Source organism: Taudactylus pleione, unplaced genomic scaffold (assembly GCF_031769625.1).
Source record: "Taudactylus pleione unplaced genomic scaffold, aTauple2 ptg000183l, whole genome shotgun sequence".
NCBI lineage: Eukaryota > Metazoa > Chordata > Amphibia > Anura > Myobatrachidae > Taudactylus > Taudactylus pleione.
Genome location: NW_028284585.1, coordinates 8,786,205 through 8,806,345, shown reverse-complemented (window position 1 = coordinate 8,806,345; position 20,141 = coordinate 8,786,205). Strand labels below are relative to the sequence as shown.

The 20,141-nt window shown below is 43.4% G+C and overlaps 1 protein-coding gene across 4 annotated transcripts in view; it reads left to right on the top strand.

Moving 5' to 3' along the window:
• The window catches only part of JADE1 (jade family PHD finger 1), a 108,986-nt gene that overhangs the window by 68,510 nt on the left and 20,335 nt on the right, over positions 1 to 20,141 (top strand). For all 4 annotated transcript variants that reach the window (XM_088476101.1, XM_088476104.1, XM_088476103.1 and 1 more), the window contains exons 3-7: positions 832 to 911; positions 2,094 to 2,251; positions 4,776 to 4,966; positions 11,448 to 11,659; positions 15,241 to 15,408. In XM_088476101.1, coding sequence (XP_088332227.1) covers positions 832 to 911; positions 2,094 to 2,251; positions 4,776 to 4,966; positions 11,448 to 11,659; positions 15,241 to 15,408 — 809 coding nt within the window. The remainder of the gene's footprint in view (positions 1 to 831; positions 912 to 2,093; positions 2,252 to 4,775; positions 4,967 to 11,447; positions 11,660 to 15,240; positions 15,409 to 20,141) is intronic.

Here is a 20,141-nt window from a genome sequence, read left to right as displayed (position 1 = left end):
GCAGTACATGTAATGTTGTTTCTTAATTGTGTACATGTGACATTGCACCTTCAAAGTGGTGTCAGTTATTTTCCTTTACAAATAAACAGAATTTCTGTATGTTATGCATAGCAGTCCACGTTGTTCTTCTGCTTGTCATAATCAGTCACTTGTCTGGGAAAATACTACCCGGAGATAAAATACCTTGTACAATAGAATTTAGTTCTTGCTTTGCTGCAGTTTTTGTAATGCATAATAGTAACAAGCTACAGAGAAGGTTGAAGATTACAGTAGATTATTTTGTAATTGTCGTTGCAGCATATTGTATGGAACTCTCCCAGGAACGGAGTACCATGTTAGTAGCCACCTGCTACTGTATTTTCTGGGCTTTAATAGGTGTGTTCAGTGGGGTTTTAGTAAATGTAATCATCTTTGTAGTTTTCTTGGTTCTTTCAAACTGCAGTGTTAAGGTGCATAAATACTGGACAATATTGATGAACTATTTGAACCATATATTGTTCAAATCGTACAGAGTGTATGCACTAAGCGATGAACGATGCGCGCTCCCGAGGGTCGTTAATATCTCCAGTCGTCTGTACATGCAGCTCAATCTGGGGAAATCGTTAACAATGTCATGCTGGCGAATAGTAATAAGATGCTACAGCACAATATTGATTTCTGATAAATTTTGCTAGGAAAAAAATCAAGAAAAACGTGCTATTTTGAGATTATTTCTGATAATGAAGAAATGATTCAAAACAACAATTAAACTGCAAATGAAATCTGCCCAATCTCCACATGTTGCTCCCTAGTAAACCTTTTCCTTGGTCTTTATTTTTCTTCCTCCACCAGGCCTGTCTACGTCATGGTCTCAGCATTCGAGGTCTAGACACAGTAGAAGCTCCAGGCATGAAGATCAGAAGCCATCTGAGGTATTGTAGGGGTGGTCAGTACATCTGCCTCTTTTATAGCAGACTTATTACTGTAGTCATTTGGTTGCAGTTGTGCTACATTTGCAGCAAACATTGCTTTGGAATATAAAATGATAGGCCTTTCTGGCTGTAACCTTCCACATGAGGATTTAGTTTGCCAGACCATCTACTGTAAAATAGTGTAAAAGCAAAAGTTCTACAATTACATTTCCAGATTGTACCTCAAAATAGGTATTTTATGATTTTTGCACCCACCTGGCCACAGGAGCAGTTAAAGATCTTAAATTAAAATTGTTCATCTATCTTCAAATGTGTTTTGCTTTCTTTAGTATCATTTTAAAGTGTAATATGCCTTTTAGAGGGCTCTTTAAAAATGAAAATACGGAAAGCATCTCAGTATTAAAAGGAGTTTACCCCGTTAGAAAACCTCTCCCGTTCCGAATCCCGGATGAGATTTCTGCAATGATACCCTGTCCCCTACCCTAAAATCAGCAGGGGATACCATTTATAGAGCCCTGCAAGCGGAGGGGGAGCCATTGGTTCAAATGCACACATTTATCAATGGATAATGTACATTGGAATTGTCACCTTGTTAGATTGTTAGTCTGTTCGGTCAGGTGACTTTTCAGGTTACATTCCCTGTTCAGCTTATCAAGTGCACGCTGAGCTTACAGGTACAAATACAAAAAATGCTCCTGTTTGTGTTGGCTTTAGTTGGCTTTAGTGACAGTGATGTCAGGGTGAGGATTTGAGGCTTCTTTGCTAACTGCACAGCAATATTGCCAGTAATAGAGACAATGTGGCCTGATGTTCTTGCGTTTTTATTATTCCTTCTCCCAAACACCAACAAATTCATTCACCTGTGTGTATTAATTTAGAGCCACCAGCTATCCTTTCCTTATTAAGCATGTGGAGACCGTGGACAGGTGGCTGGTCACTTTGTTTTGTGCATGTTGGTTTTCTGAGATGTGTCTTATGTTGTAACCCTCATTATATCTCTAGTTTCAATTGAGTGGCATTTTCTCCAATTCATGCAGCTTGGCTGATAGGACTAGTTGTATTTAAAACCCATTGAACTAATATTTGGCTTCAGAGTTAATGCCCACAGTGTTAATCATCTTCGTCCTTTAAGCATTATAATGGAATGTATTAAAATTGTATCCACTTTGTGCTGTCATGCAGGTGTTCCGAACAGACCTGATCACTGCCATGAAACTGCATGACTCTCACCAACTGAACCCTGAGGACTATTATGTATTGGCTGATTCATGGCGACAGGAATGGGAGAAGGGGGTACAAGTGCCTGTGAACCCACAATTTATCCCTGATCCTGTTGCAAGGTAAGAAAATAAGGTTTGATTTGTTACATCAGGCATGAGAGCAGATTATGCACAGAGGAGGTCACCGAATGCTTCGGCTGTTTATTTTGCATGGTGAAGCAAAAACATCCATCCATCCATCCATCCTGTTGCTCACCGACCCTCTATAAATGTTGGCTGTAGCCTGCTATAATTGCTAGGTACCCTCTGTTTCTGGCTGTTTGTACAACAGAGCTGTAATTGGTATGTTGTCTGTCATGTTAAGTAAAGTGTTTTGTGCTGATACCATGAGCTTTATACAGAAAACCTAGGAAATTATACAATTGGTGCATGCAAGTTGGTAATACAGTACTTTTTTTCTGTTTTGGAATGGTGGATTAATGGCGCAGCAAGAACCACAAAGTATTTATTGGTTGTGATTAGAAAATAATAAGTAGAAATACACACATTTGCTTTCAGCAGAGTCTATTGCAATTATAATGAAAGAATACAATTAATAATTTATTTTTTACAGTGTCGGTAAGAATAACCAAACTAATAATTTCTAAAAAACAAATTCAGAAAAATAAAAAGCAAGGTAAAATGGTTAATGTTGGAATGTGATCAGCTGCAAGGTGACAAAATAAGCTCCGCACAAGAGTGAGAAAAGCCTTGGCGGCAAAGGGGTTAAACTTTTTGTCCTTTTGAACATCTACTTCGAAGGGCTGACACCCCTGTACATATTTTACTTTAGGAATAAAGTTTGAAATTGTATAGACTGTTTGTTTTTATTTATAGTTCTTTCCACTTTAATATCAGTGTATTTATATTGTGCTAAGTGGATAGGATGGTCTGTATACTGTAAATATCCTTCTTGGTGCACATGCCGTGGTTATACTTGGATTATGACTTTGTGGTTTGCTAGCAAACTAGTGCAGTGTGTCATTTAATGTGATTGGATGAGATCATTATGACATTATTTTTAGCTGCTCCGCTTGGTGAATAAAGAGTGAGTTACTAGCTTGCCACGGACATGGTCACAGTCATTTTGGACGAATTAGCCCGTATGATACTTACCAGCTGATCTTTTTTAAGCCACAGTTCAGTATTGGACTGCAAAGTGTGAGGTGAAGCAGTGGTTGGCAGGCATGTGTGGGAGACAAATCATTGTGCTCTGTTAGTACAGGTTGAGTCTCCCATATCCAAAATGCTTAGGACCAGGGGGGTTTTGGATATCGGAATATTCCGTATTTTGGAATAATTGCATACCATATTGAAATGTCTTAGGAATAGGTCCCAAATCTAAACACAGAATGCATTTATGATATACACCTTATACACACAGCCTGAAGGTAATTTTATTCAATATTTTCAATAATTTTGAGACTCAAACAAAGTTTGTGTACATACATTTAAATTCATATTTGTTTCATATACACCTTATAAACACAGCCTATAGGTAATTTTATACTTTATTTTTAATAATTTGTGCCTTAAAGTTTGTGTACATTAAACCATCAAAAAGCAAAGGCTTCACTATCTCAGTCATGCTAAAAATATTCCGTATTTCGGAATATTTGAATATGGGAGACTCAACCTGTATTATATCGCATTGAGATTTGTTTATAGAAATCCTGTGGAGATGCAGCACCTGTTTTACTTGCAGTTAATTTCCTATTGTAGTTTCCTCTACCCCTGTAACTCATAAGAGAAGGGATTCAGATTTTTATTTTTTTTTAGACATATTCTAATTGTAACACTGCTTATTGAGGAAATGTTACAGTCTAGATTACTTTCGTGATACCTGCAGATTACTGTGCAGTACTATTAGGAACCTGAGATGTTCTAGACTGACATTTAGTGACTGTTGTGGACAGTACAGCATAGCTTAATAAAAATCCCATATTTCCCGTTACTATATCTGTCCTGTATTTCTATGTAGTTTTTACTGTGTCATTGGTATTATGCAAACTGTTCCCAAACTACTTTGCTAACCAGTGTTTTGCTAAACTTTGAGCAAATGTAGGAAAACCTTCTCAAAGTCACAAGTAACCATTTCATAGGGTCGATAACTTATAATATTTGTAATCAGATTTGTTGTTTGCCAATTAAGCTCATTTATAGCTGAAATGGGAGTATTAATATTTCTTTTAACTAACAACTTAATATGGTGGTTGATAACTTACTGAGTAGTTGTTAATAAAATATTGACTTTGCTTTTACTTTAATATTTGATCAGCTTCTCATCTACAGGTCGTGTTTTAAACATAAATCCTATAGTAACTTCGATGGTGTCTTTAGTTTGTGAACTTTGTCATTACAACCTGCATCTTTTTTCAATCATCCTCTCTTGTGTATTGTGGTAGAATCTCTGACTGGACAGAATAATCATTGTTCAATTGTCTGGTATTGTTCTTAAATTAGTGTCTTTACCTGCTTGAATATATCAACTTAAACTGCTTTTGAACATTTATAGTTAAGAAAGAAAATATAATTGGTTCTATTACACAACAATTTAGTAGGAATGTATAATGAGGTTCGCTCATGTTACTGTCTCCATTTACAGGGTTACCGCTGAAAAAGACAAAGTAGTCACATACTCTAGACCTCGTAAATACATCCATTCATCAGGGTCCGACCCCCCTGAGTTGGGATACGTTGACATCCGGACTTTGGCAGATGGCGTCTGCCGCTATGACCTGAATGAGATGGATGTTGCGTGGCTGGAGCTAATTAATGAAGACTTTAAAGAAATGGGTACGTTCTTCCTGACCTCCTGCAGTATGTAGACAGCTCCTACAATATGCTAATACTCTTAAGTACACTTCACTGTCATATGCAACACACTCACACATATACATACACACACTCACTCACTTACACACACTCTCTCACTCATACATACAAACGTATCACCTGGCTTAGTTCTATCGCCATCCTCCTGTGTTTCGGGCATTGTCACTGCAAGTCAGTGATCTTGTCATTATCGGTCTTGTCTTCATGTGCAATAGAGCAAAGTTATCTGTACGGATAATTTTTAAATGTTTTTAAAATTGAGATATTTTTGTCTTATTGCTATTTGTTGTCCCTCTAAAGTGACTGATGATTTTGCAGATTTATCAGTGTCCTATAAACTTGTAGCTTTATCAATGTTTTCTGAACCCTAGACGGTTTAACTTGAATTTTGCTTTCTTCATATTAATCAGTTTTATTTAATATGTGGCTGTCTGATTCTTCATTTTGCACAAGTGCAATATATCTCTTAAAGACTTTGTCCTCCATATTTAACTTGGTTAGTAATTATTTTTATATGCAGACGGACAGTTCCACATTGTTCAAATAAAACTTTTTTTTTTTTTTTACTTTTCCTTTCAACAAACCCTGAGAAATTCAGTCAATCTCCTGAGTTTTATTTATTTTCTATTTACTACATGAGATTTGTTGACTACAACTACTTGTATAATTTCCTCATAAAATGATAAAACAATATGTTGTGTACACTACCAGTCAAATATTTTTAGAAATGTTTCCATTTTATAATGACATTTAAGCAATTAAATTCCACTGAATAAGTTGAAATGGTACAAAGTTAAGCGAAAAACTGGTAGAGGTTTAAAAAAAAAAAGTCTAGGTTAGCAAAAACTACAAAAGGGCCTATTTCAGGGAAGAACTATTGGGTTAAGAAGTGAGGTAGATAATATATATATATATATATATATATATATATATATTAATATACCGTATATACTCGAGTATAAGTCGACCCGAATATAAGCCGAGGTACCTACTTTTACCCAAAAAAACTGGGAAAACTTACTGACTCGAGTATAAGCCTAGTGTGGGAAATGGCAGCAGCTGGTTGTGCCCCCAGTAGTAATTCCCCCTGGTTGTGCCCCCAGTAGTAATCCCTCCTGGTAGTGCCCCCAGTGGTAATCCCCCCTTTCAGTGCCTCCAGTAGTAATCCCCCCTTTTAGTGCCCCCTGTAGTAATCCCCCACTTGTAGTGCCCCCTGTAGTAATCCTCCCCTGGTAGTTCCCCCAGTGGTAATCCCCCCTTTTAGTGCCCCCTGTAGTAATCCCCCCTTTTAGTGCCCCCTGTAGTAATCCCTCCCTGTAGTAATCCCCCCCCTGGTAGTGCACCCTGTAGTAATCCCCCCTTTTAGTGCCCCCTGATAATGCCCCCTGTAGTCATCGCCCCCTGTAGTATGTGTGTGTATATATATATATATATATATATAGATATATAGATAACTCTTTAAATAGATATATAGATAAACTCTTTAAACATTGGAGTAGAGCAGGAGGTGAAATAATATTCAGTGTCCAGATGATTGGGAGGGATCGAGATATTTTAGCTACTGTCCCTGACTGCCCCTACCTGTGGGTTACTCTGGGACTCTTGCAGCATGCGATCTCCTCCGCCATTGCAACTGTGCTACAGCAATGGAAAAGAGGCTTGCCTGGGCCATGATGCATCTCCGTGAACTACTAGAGATTGGAAGAAGGTTTTATAGACCAACTTAATACAAATTTGAAAACTTTGGTTCAACATGCATGGTTTTTGTACGTCATCAAATTAGGTGAAAGGAAGATTCCTCGGTATTTTGGGTTTATATACGAGCGCTTACCTACATTTATAATTTGAAATTTAAAACGGCAATGCTTTTTTATAGCAATGCACTTTTAAATTTTCTGTTGTAAACACACTGGAAAGCAACAACTTTTACAAGCCGACAACTTGGTAAATAAAAAAGGAGGAAGTAAATACAAAAGCGACAAGTTGCAATGAACTGGAGTTCTGTAAACTGGGGTCACCCTAGGGCCCCAATAAAGTAATTCGGTAAGTGTGATAGTGGTGAACTGACCCCCTGGCGCTAATGATGGACTTAAATTGGATAAAAAAATGAAAAATATAATTCCTTTGAAATATGGAATCTCTCAATAGTTCACACAATTTTTCATCTTAAAGAGAGAAACAAATAAATTTTAATCAAACAGGATTACACTATAACACAATTTATTAAGACAAACAAGTAAACACATAAAATGGCTCAATTGGAGCGAATAACTCACAACCAAAATGAGGCTGACATGAAAGGATACAATGAGAAACAGCATTAAACTGTCACGTGTGCAAATATGCTCTGGTAAACATAGATTGAATAAGCTCTGGTATGGAGCAGATGAAAAATAGCTCCATCAGGCAAATATATAGGCATGTGTCACAAAATGACTGCAAATGGATTCTGGTACATGTGCAAAATGTATGGAAATAAGGTGCAATAGAATCTGTTGGGATAGTTTATATGGCTAAATGTACAGGATAAAAACAATGCCAGAACATGGGTAATGGCCTATATGGCACCAGTACCAGATCTCCAACAGATATCAACGTGAGGTGGCAGGTGCACACATGGCGATTCCGGATATCACTCTGTTTGTCTAACTGGATGGTTTCCTTTAAATGGAGAGTAGGACTTGGTTGCTGTGGGTAACGCCATCTTCCTCCAATAAAAGATGTTAAAAAATACATCCCCCTGTTTTCCATTTTGGGCGGGATGTATCAATGTCAGAAATGCAGTCAAACCCCCGAAAATGCAGTTTTTTTTCTGGTCCATAGGGATCCACAAGGATACCATGGGGATATTATGGTTGGAGAGACCAGGCACCAAACAGTTAAAGCTTCAGCTTCCAGGATGCCTCGGGTCCTCCTCCATATATACCCTGCCCCTAGCCATAGGACTTCAGTTCTTTTGGTGCGGCAGGATCAAGACGCACCTTTGCCACGGGACTGCTCAGGCAGTCCTAAGTTTTAATTTTATGTTTTTGGGTTGGCAGTACTAAGCATCTGAATTTAGATACGTGTACTGCGACTCCCATCTACCTCCGTTGGGCCGCGACACCAGTAACTGGTGATTCTGGCGGGTGTGTTTGACTGCATTTCTCATATGCACCAAGCCCCGAAATGCGATACATTCTGGGACTTATATCAGTGGGCAACGTCTTCTTTAGATGGTGTTGCCTATGAGAAGCCTATGGGCTTCTCTTCATGGCCCTCCCACTGTGCACCAGCCGCAGCACCCTAGTTATGGCCATGCGCTCCACCTTTGTGTATACAGGGGAGAGGGCGATAGGAAGGAATAGTGGGTGACGCTGATGAGAGGCAGTGGGTGACGGGGAGAGGCAATGGGTGACGGCGAGAGAGAGAGGGTAACAGGGAGAGGGTGAAAGGAGAGAGAGGTGACAGGGAGAGGATGACAGCCTGGAAAAGGCAGTGGTTGACAGTCCGTGGGAAACTGCATTATTAAGAAAAAATAGTAACATAGCAAAAATAAATCTAAATTTACCTCGCAATCACTTGACTCCAATCGGTCTGTCAAAGAGCAGCGAAGAAGGTCCTCACTGTGTGGTAATACAGTGGCAGAACTCCCGGAGACAATGGAATCATTTTCCGCCGGTCGCCAGCCCTGAAGGGGGCACCTGGCTCCATTGTCATCCGGCCGTTCCGGGCACTCCTGAGGAGGAGCTGCTCCTCCAGTGGCGTAACTATGGAGGGGGCAGGGGGTGTGGTCGCACCTCCTGCACCCTCCATTTGCCGGTCGCCCGCTGAGAGTGTTACTAGTGGGCGCGCGGCTCCTTCTCCCCTCTCTCCCCCCTCCCCTCCCCGGCGGCAGCCGGAGGACAGAGCTCACTCCTGAGCTCCAGCTTCCGGGTCCCGCAGTGCACTATTGAAGTGACTTCATGATGTCACTTTCATAGTTACGAGGAGCGGGCGCCGGGGACGGACGGCAGCAGGCACTGGAGCGGGGTTTAAGCTAAGTAATGTTTTTTTTTTGTATGTATGCGTGCCGGGGAGAGGGGGCACTACAGGGGGCATTACAGGGGCCTTACTACTGGGGGCATTACTACTGGGGGCATCATATGGTGGCACTACAGGGGGCACTGCATAGGGGGACCATTACTGGGGGGCACTACATAGGCGGACACAGTATAGGGGGACTGCTACTGGGGGCATTGTATAAAAGGAACTGCATAGGGGGCAGCGGCAGCTGGTGGGGGGTAAATTTTAATTTCGGGGTTGGGGGGCACCAACATTTATCTTGCCTCCGGGCACCTGGGATGAAGTTACGCCAATACCGACAATGCACAAAATAATAGGTTTATGACATGGAGAGGGTGATAGGCAGTGGGCGATGGGAAGAGGCAGTAGAAAATAGGCAAAGGGTGACCTTGGGAAGAAACAGTGAGAGGTAGAGGGTAACTGGGTAACAGAGAGAGTGTGAAAGGAGAGCGATCGTGACTGGGAGAGGTTGACAGAAGAGAGAGGGGACAGTGAAAGGGAAGAGGGTGATGGTCTGGAAAAGGTAGTAAGTGACAGTCAGTAGGAAACTACATTAATAATAAAAAAAAAATATAACAAAAAAGAAATCTAAAGCCGGGTACACACTAGGTGATGTGTGTACCCAGCAACGACAGATGTGACGGCACAATATATTGGGCCGTCTGTACACACCCGATATACTATATTGTTTCCCCCGCCGCATTCAGAAGCATGATTTTGGCCCCAGGATCTTGAGATCTGCCTGCAATGCAGGGAGATCTGAATATGCGATAAATGATGCACGGGACCGCGCAGTAGTACTTCCCTTCGGGATCCCGGCGTTCAGGATGCCGGTGCCAGTATTCTGATAAGTGTCGGGATTCTGGCGTCTATATTCTAACAGCCGGAATCCCTGCGATCGGGATTATGACAGCTATATCCATTTTAGCAGATCCTAGCCATCCTAAACATGCTCTTTGAGAAATTGCCATCAAATAGGCGTTGTAGAGCTGTGTGTTCTCGTACAAACCGGCTGCACAACAGTTTTTTTCCTACAGCGGTGCCTATGTTAAATGACTGTAATAATCCAGATCCAATTTGTTATGATGATTTTTTTTTTCTTCCTTATTACTTGATAATACTAGTGTAATTGCTGCCTGTCTTATTATGCGGTATAGTGCAACTTGGTTTTTCATTGACTTCACTTGTGCTGTTAATGACAATAAAGAAAGTATTATTATCCATAATAAATTATATATTTTAAATGAAATATACACTTGTGTATATTTCTTTTAAAATGTTAAATATATTAATACACATATACATACCCTGCCCCGCCCTCTACTATTATCTATAAGCCAAAGTTATTTTACTTCATTAAATATTACCTTATTTAAATAGATTTATTATAAACATTAAAAATAAAACGCTTACCTTTTTTCTGCAACTATTTGCTTCTTCCGTCATCTCCCCTCTTTCAATTTCTTGATGCTTCTCTTCGGCTAGATGCCATTTCATTCTAGTCCTGACCTGTTATGAGAGGGGAGGGGTAGAAATGAGGCAGAGGGGAGAGGAGAGAGAGAGGGCGGCACTGGATACTGCCTTCATTAAGTTTGATAGCCAGGTCAGGTGGGGAGGGGACTCAGGGGAGGACAGGACCCAGCAGGGGAACAAGAGCAGCACTGCTGCCAGTGAAGAACTGCTCAGGCTCAGCCTGCTGCCTGGCTGTCATTCAGTTTTGACAGTACAGGCAGAAGGGAGAAAGGGGTGGACCCGGCCAGACAAAAATGGCGTTGCCACCCGCTGGTGTTGGTGATTAGCTGCTCAGCCAGGCAGGTTCAGCCTGCTGCCTAGCTGTCATTTAACGGAGAAACCCGGTCAGGGGGAACAAGCTGCAGTCCTGCGGTGGTGTTAAGGAACTACTCGCTGAGCCTGCCTGTCATTCAACAGCAGATAAGGCTCATCGGGGAGGGTAAGAAGGGTATGCCCGGCTTGGAGGAGAGGGGGGAACCATCTCTGTAGCAGGCTGCTGCTGCCTGTCATGCAGTGTGACAAGTGCATCGGCAGCCAGCAGCTGCAACAGAAGACTCAGCAGCTCTGCAGGGAGAGCGACTCTCCAGCCTGGCTCCTCTCTGCAATGCAGGATCTGCTGAGCGGGTTACGCTGGCCCTGCATCAAGCAGTGCTTCCAAACCAGTAAGACATGTTAAGCTTTGTGGTATCACTGTGAATGGCTAATTAATAAGAGGAGTGCTGGTGTGAGGTATGTCTGGTAATTTCTGTAATTAGGAGTCTATACAATAAGTGATCACTTTGTATTCGGTCACATATGTGGGCTTATTTTACAGATATTCTGTGCACCTCGATTCAGCATGTAACCTTGCTTATTTCAAACTTGTTATTTTTGTTTTGGACTGCAGGCCTTCCGCAACTGGATGAGGACATCATGGAGCGAGCGATGGAGGAGTTTGAACAGAGGTGCTATGACAACATGAACCATGCCATTGAGACGGTGGAAGGTCTAGGCATAGAGTACGACGAGGATGTTGTGTGCGATGTCTGCCAATCTCCTGATGGAGAGGACGGCAACGAAATGGTCTTCTGTGACAAGTGTAACATCTGTGTACATCAGGTTAGCACTCTGTAGGGATTTTGTGGGTAAAACCAACATGTTCTAAAGTGAAGCTGGCAGTGGTATGATTCCATCATTTGCTTGTAGTAAGGGAGCAGGCAATAATGTATATCTATATAGATTATATGGAAAGCGCTTTCTACCTATAGAAAGAGGATATGATGCAGGCACACCAGCAATACTGTACAATGGGATGCTGAGTGACTTTTATTCGGCAGCACATAGTCATTCACATGTCAGTTGCTTTTTTACAGATGTGTCCTTATACAATTATAGTTTTTGCAAAATATGGCAGATAGCCCTGTATTAAGTACTTAAGATTAGTATTTTTGTCGAAAAGGAATCGTTACAAAGTAGCATATTTTGTCTTTTTTGAGTTTTGCATCTTCACCAATAGTGTACTAAGTACAGTACACTATGGCTCGCACTGCGATCGCACCATGGACTCCTATGGGCTCGCGGGTGCGAAAGCAGTGCACGTATCCGCTCATGGAAGCACGCCTTGGGCTATTGCGTGGCGTGATTTGCCACGTACGCAGTAAAGATGCAAGAGGACACATCTGTACAAACTACAGCTGCAGTCTTGCTTAGACCAACAGTCCAAGACTATGGACTTTGAAACCCAGTACTGCAGTTCTCCAATTTACCCACAGACCCTGATTTCTATAAAGAAAAGATTTTATAGAGGTCCATTGTGAATAGTGAAATAAGGGAACAGAGACCTACTTCGCTTATAGATTATTAAGAAGATTATTAATTGTAATTTTGGAGCAAGGGCGGTAGGTTTAAAATACCTTTTTAGTTGTTCTCCTGTGCCAAGTGCAGTTCCTGCTGTGCCTGCGCCGATGTTTGTCAGCATCGTCCCGCTAATTAAACTTACCGTTAGGTTTAGGTGTTCCTCTTCTCCGTTTGGCAGTGAATATCCCTGGCCTTCCTCCGTGTCCATTCTTCTTCGGTGTAGTAGTCCCAGTGAAACTGGTCCGGTCCTCTGGTGGGTATAAAGTTCGGTTGGCGGGTCTGCAGCTTGGAAGCGGTCTACTGATAGGTGCCAGTCGGTATCTCAGGAAGCTCTATGGATAGCTCCTGTGGCACATTGTGCCATTGCAGCTGGAGGAAAATGTACTTGACTCAGGACACAAATCTTGACAGTTTATTTAAAGCTATAGCCTGTTTAAGGAGCGTGGCACTCCTACTCCTGGGTGATTTATTATATTGACACTGTTTCCTCCTATTATGCATTTGTGATTTTGATTATACCCCTGAAGAAGTCCCTTTCTAAGGGACGAAACACGTAGGGTTTCTGGTGCCATATTCACCCTCCATTCCTGAAGTCCCTGGACTTCCAACTCCTCATATAAGTTACTTTTTGGAGAAAGAATTAACAACACTGAAAGAACTGTCACATTTTAAAGCTTATTCACAAATCCACTGACTTATTGAATATGGACTTTGTTCTTTAATATTGTAAGGTCAATTAATCTGTTCTTAGTGTCCTCCAGGTGTTTTCTTGAATATTTATATTACACACTAATATACAGCACCTTGTTCTTCTTTTTTTCTATTTTTTCTTCTTTGCTCACTGTTACCCTGGCTGCTGATATATTTCCCTCAGCGTTCCATCGCGTTGTGTGTGAAACATTACTGAAGCTTCTGCCCAGACAGTGTCACCTCTTTCAAAGTCTTTGAGGTCTAACTTTTGTAGGCATTCTGGCCATAATTATAGGCAACCGGTAATTTTGTACATAACCCTGACCATGCTAAATTGTTTATTTGTCTAACTAATGAATGAGCCACACCTTATGTGGAGTACTTGCTTTCAATATGTTTGGTATCCCTCAAATACCCTACTATTCTCATTTTAGGTTGAGAAAGATTAAGGAAAATTTTTTGGGGGAGATAGGGGTTTCACCCATTATCTTTATTGTCCATAAAATAAAGATATTTAATCCAAAATGCTACCAAATAAAATCCCTGTCTCTTTGGGGAAAAAAAATCCACATTTGCTTTGTTACCCTAATAAAATAATAAGTAATAGATGGCGAGAATTGAGTCTAGCATGCAGAAAGAGGTACACTTGAGCTATGATGTTAGAGACATTACCAGGGACTTTCCAGGCTAGTCCTAAACTGGAAATTATGGATAGTTGGCAACTATAGAATGATGCAGTATGGCCATTACAGAAACATTGTTGTTGTGAAACTCTCCCTTATGCTGCGCATACACTACACAATTATCTGGACAAGCCGCCTATTATCGGCATATCGTCCAGATAGTTCTCCTTTGTATGAGCGCAATTGATCCAAAAATATCGAAACGTCCAGTATGGTCGACGCAATATTGACCCATCTCACAGTATATGGCTATGATATCTGCTGGGAGTCAGATAAACTGTCTGTCGGTCTGGCTCACAAATATGTCGGTGTATGCCTAGCTTTAGTCATCATAAAAATTTGTCCCCTTGTCACTCATATATGTCCCTTTTTGTATATGGGTTAAGGTTCGTTATTCTACGAGGATCATGTGCATGTACAGTAAATGGTTGTTTTTTATACATGCCTCAAAATTGTCAATTGCCTTTATAAACCACTGTACGGTGTATGTTCTTTATAATACCACTAAGCATCATTAATATAAATGTAATGTTACAGGAGTGGTTATGTTACTGACGTTAGTGAATGTATTTGAGGATAAGATTAGGGTGATTAATGCAGGCTTACTGTCCAGTAGATGCTTCACATGTTTCTCCTTCTAGGGAAACTGGAATAGGTTTCACCAGGATTTGTATCATTCTCCTGATTTTATACAAATTTACAAGTATGGATTGATATAAGTTTACAACTGTGGATTAAACCAGAAGGTTATCTTTGAAATGTTATGACATAATGTTAAGGATCAGCAGATGGGTTACTTGATTTATGAATCCTTTTTTTGAATTGAAATATTGTGTAATGTAGGGGTGTGGAACCTTTTTTTTTTTTTTCTGCCGAGGGCCATTTTGATATATGTAACATTATACGCAGGCCCGGTGCAGACCACGTCCCCTCCATGTGATGTCACAAGGGGGTGGGACCACAATCGCCAGTGATTACATCAATGCCCGGAGAATCCTGAGGATGCTCCAGCAAGCTGTAACGGCAGCGGTGTGACCGTGTGAAGCTTCCTAAGGACGCTCCAGGCGGCACTGCTGCATAGATTCTGGCTGCAGGGTGCCATTCTAGGCACTCTGATAGCCAGATGAGGCTAGCAGAAAACAGCTCAGAGGGCCATACCAAACTATTCCATGGGCCTTATACGGCCCCCAGGCCTGAGATTCCCCATCCCTGGTGTAATGTAAACATGCTGGGTACACAGTGTCCATGTAAGATGTATTTGGAGTCTATGGGGCTTGGTTCCAGAGTAGTTATGTCTTGGACATTTTAACCAAAACTTAAAAAAGCTAAATTTGTCTCTCTTGTCATCAAATTTCCATGATATGTCGTCGTCCTTCCCTCGCCCCCTCTCTCTCTCAGGATGTGTCGCATATTGGGTGTATGAAGTGGTAATATATGTAGGCTGTGAATTAGCTGTCATTATCTCTGTAGGCTTGTTATGGCATCCTGAAAGTACCAGAAGGAAGCTGGCTATGCCGGACGTGTGCATTGGGGGTACAGCCAAAGTGCTTATTGTGTCCGAAGAAAGGAGGCGCCATGAAGCCCACACGCAGCGGGACTAAATGGGTCCATGTCAGCTGTGCCCTGTGGATTCCTGAGGTACATTTGAGAGCACTATATTTGGTTGTAATGACTGTGCTAGAGTACAAAGTTATTCATTTGTCTTCTTTTTGTCATTGAGACAAGGCGACTGCTAAATTAATAACAAAATGTTAATACTATAACCATATATACCCACACAGTTCTAAATATACACTAAAAGTGGTAGCAAGTTACCAAAACAAATAAAGTAACAGAGGGAGATGTACTAAGCCTGGGAGATGGATAAAGTGGATAGTGATAAAATACCAACAAATCAGCTCCTGTCATTTTTCAAACACAGCCTGTAACATGACAGTTAGGAGCTGATTGGTTGGTATTTTATATCTCTTCACTTTATTTCTCTACAAGGCTTAGTACATCTCCCAAATAATAACAAATACCTGAAAAACACCAGCATATAATAAGATGTAAATACATAGCCACAGATATCAAATCCCAAAGGATTGACAAGGTGCAAGCAATAAATGACATAGCCAAAGGCAGAACTGTGATACAGATCATCTTATGCCAACATCAATATACATAGCAGCTAATCTATAGCAGTGGTTCTGTGGTATCCACACCTCCACTAATACTTCTTATACATTCCAGAGAACAGCTGCCCATGACATAAGTTCACTTGTTGTTATTTATTTACTTTTTTTCTATCAGTGTTATCTGTTATTGAATAACCATGACTCCTATCATCCAAGTGATAATTTCTAGGCTGTCTATTTAATTGAGTGTGCTGTGATTCATCAGCCGCCCCTGGAGCACGTTTTGAGGCAGTGCTTTAGCTGGTTCTTTTATAGCCTCCAACAGCAACATCAATCTTGTTTTTCTACTTCAGGGTCCATAGGGTATCCACAGGATACCTTGGGGTATAGGTGATGGCGGCAGACATCCAGTCACCACAGAGTTAAAAACTTCTCCATCCTCCCAGGATGCACTGGTGTCCCTCTCCTATACCCCACCCCTGAGCCTCAGGCACTCAGTTTTCATCGGTGCCTGGCCGAAGTCTGATGCACCGTACAGAGTGGGGGTCTGCACGGCCCCTGAAGTTCTTCAATGCAGCTGTGGCTGCACATCTATCGAGCAGACAACATGGACAGTCTGTACTGACGTCCATATCCTCTCTCCTACACCCCGCTGGTACCAGAACGCCGGTACTGATCCCGGGATGCTGGTGGGTGACTGGGGTCACAGCTAGCGGTGGCCCCGGTTGCCCGGACTGTGGCTGGATTTACGGGGGTTCAGGTAAGCGGCAAGGTCCCGCGGTGGGTCCCAGCCGAATAGCACAGTCCTTAGTCCCCAGGCAGGGGGCTCCCTGGGGACTGGCTGCAGTGTGGAACCAGGCTACTGATCCCTGCGCTTTCCACTACCCCCTGGCACTGAGGACTGGACAGAAACAGTAAATGTCCAGCGTCCCAGGGGTTAAATGCATGCCAGGGGAGCGCGCTTTCCCTTCTAAGCAGCCGGCGCCTCCTCCGCTGCACACGGCCTCTCCACCAGGTGGTTAGGCATCTGCATGTGCTCCGCCCCTGGACCAGCCCTCCCTCTGCTCCTCGGTGGCCATTTTAATACATGTGGCAAACGCTGCTGGAAGCTGTTAACGCGGGCATCGTGGTCTGGGTCCCCCTGCATACCTCTCCTCCGGTGCAAGGTCAGTGTATGCAGCGCTGTTTCCTACCAGGCTGAGGTCTGGTTAGTTGATGAAGCGCAGATACTGCAGGGTTTTCAATATTCTGCATTGTATGTGACTTTGGGCTAGCGCTGCTGTCTGTTACTTTCACATACTGTCAGCTAGTTTCCCTATCCCTTTCTTCTTCTCTGCTCAAGCCCTTGCGGTGCGGTGTTGCAAGGGGGATTTATACCTCACTATACAACTTGTTGTGAAGTGCGGTGGTCACATACAGCTCCGGGTCACACACTCAGTATGTCTGACAGTGAGCACGATTTCCCCATTCCGCCTAAGTGTACTGTATTCAAGGTACCATTGGCAGAGGGTGATGGTAACTCTGATGGATTATGTAAGGCGTGCCTGCGGTTGGCACGGCCGACTTCTGTCACTACACCTGTGCAGGAGCTACCATGGGCTTGTTTTGCTACGGCACTTACTATCCTGGTGGGCCAGTTAACGACAACCCCTGCGCGTCCCCAGATGGGGGTCTCACAGCAGTCTATGGTGTCGTCCCCTATGCAGGGGTTTCCTACACAGTTAATAGTACCTCAGAGTTTCCCGTTGTCGCCCCCTCAGGTCATCCATGAACCTGCGTGGGCTAATTCACTGTCTACCTCAGTACAACAGCTATCAGAGGTGTTACAGGGCGAGTCGTCTGTGCGGGCGCAGAAGCGTCAGCTGCAACCTCATCAAGATCAGGATGCTGTGATCACAGATGATGGCTCATACATGCGGTGTGCACGGCCTTGGTTATTGAGGATGACGCTCCTCATGTAGCTAAATCAAAATATGATTTTTTCAAGGATATTAAAAGTGATGCTACGGTGTTTCCCCTATCTGATCAGCTAGTGGATCATTTAGAGGAGGCATGGAAAATGCCGGGTAAGCGTTACCACCCCCCTAGACTGTTTGCGGTGGCATACCCTTTTGCAGATAATTATTTTGCAAAATGGGATAACCCGCCACAAGTGGAATCACACGTCTAGTAAAGAGTGCTATGTTGCCTATGCCCTCTATGTCCTCCTTAAAGGATCCAACAGATCGCAGGGTAGAAATATGTTTGAAAATGATTTATTCCCTTGCAGGAGGCGTGTCAGACCGGCTTTGGCCGTGTGATGGGTGGCAAGAGGTATGGAACACTGAGCTGTTACCTTGGAGGCATCCCTGGACCCAGACTCGTCACCTGAACAGGTGGAGTTGGTGGGTAATTTAAAGGACTCCGCTACCTTCATTAATGAGGCAGCTTTAGATATGGGCCTCATGGCGTCCAAGATCTCCTTGGCAGCCGTGGCGGCTCGTCGTATCCTGTGGCTGCGTTCTTGGAAGGCGGCTGCTGATTCCAAAAAGGGTTTGGAGGGGTTACCCTTCAATGAAGAAGTACTGTTTGGCCCTGATCTAGACAAAATTGTGGATACTTCGGCAGCATCTAAGTCTGCGTGTCTGTCTTCCACTACTGTCTCATCAGGAGTGAGTTCTTCGTCCTTTCGGCCCTACAGAACGCAGAACAGACCCAGGGTACAGTCCTTTCCTAGGAAGACTGCCGCCAAGAAACCTGCAAAGCCCAGGAAGCAGGCCTGGTGTACCAGACATCCCACTCCCAAGTCCGATGACAAACCTTCGGCCTGACAGAACGGGCCTCTCTTTGGGGGACCTTAAAGTGGGAGGCCGACTTCTGAAATTCGCCCAAAGCTGGTGTCTGACCACTTCAGACACATGGGTCAGAGAAGTGGTCTCACAGGGGTACACCCTCTCCTTCCGCAGGAGGCCTCCCAGCCGGTTTTTCACCATGGGCCTTCCGTCCAATCAGGACAAGGCCCGGGAACTCAAGAAGGTAATGCACTCGATGCTCCAGAATGGAGTTATAGTGCCAGTTCCTTTGTCTCAGAAGGGATTGGGGTATTACTCCAATCTTTTTCTGGTGCAGAAACCCAATGGGTCCTACCGGCCAATACTCAACCTCAAATCCCTCAACAAATTTCTGAGGGTTCCTTGGTTCAGGATGGAGACCCTGCGTTCCATTATTTTAGCAATGGAACCTGGGGATTTCATGGTGTCGCTGGATATTCAGGATGCTTACCTGCATAACCCTCTTGTCCCAGCACACCAGTGCTTCCTCAGATTTGCAGTGGTCAAGGACCACTTCCAGTTTCAGGCTCTGCCCTTTGGTCTGGCTACAGCACCTCGGGTGTGCACCAAAGTTATGGCAGTCATGGCAGCCCACCTGTGGTTGCAGGGAGTCTGCCTGTTACCTTATCTGGACGATCTCCTGTTACTGGCGGAGTCCTCAGAGAAACTTCAGCGCCATCTGCAACTAACAGTCTCTGTATTGCAGTCTCTCGGCTGGCTGATAAATTGGTCCTCCCTGGTACCATCACAGAGGATGCTCCATCTTGGAGCTCTGTTGGATTCCCAACATCAGAGGATCTTGGTGACGGGAGAAAAGATCTGTGTTACAGGCAAAGGTCCCTCTTTGCCTGCAGAGTCGCCGGGTGTCTATTCACTCGGCAGTGAGGTTACTGGGATCCATGGTATCTATGTTCGACATGGTGGAGTTTGCCCAGTTTCACTCAAGACCTCTGTAGAAGCTGATCCTCTCCGGATGGAATGGGTCGCCCCAAAGGATAAAGACACAGACTATGGTGCTTTCCCCGGAGGTGCGATTATCTCTGGCCTGGTGGCTACAGACGCCTCACCTGAAGAAGGGGCGCCCCTTTTGGAATGCAGACTGGGCCCTTCTGACGACGGATGCCAGTCTCCGAGGCTGGGGAGCGGTGATGGGTCCACATTTCTTTCAGGGAAGGTGGACATCGGTAGAAGCTGCTCTTCCAATAAACATATTGGAACTGCGGGCAGTATTCAAGGCTCTCCAGCAAGCAAGACAGGTCCTGCAGGGTAAACCTGTGCAGGTACAGTCAGACAATGCCACCACGGTGGCATACATAAACCGCCAAGGAGGGACTCGCAGTCAGGCGGCTCTGACAGAGGTGTCCCGCATTCTAGTATGGGCGGAAAAGCATCTCACCGCAATATCAGCAGTGTTCATAACAGGAATTCTCAACTGGGAAGCAGA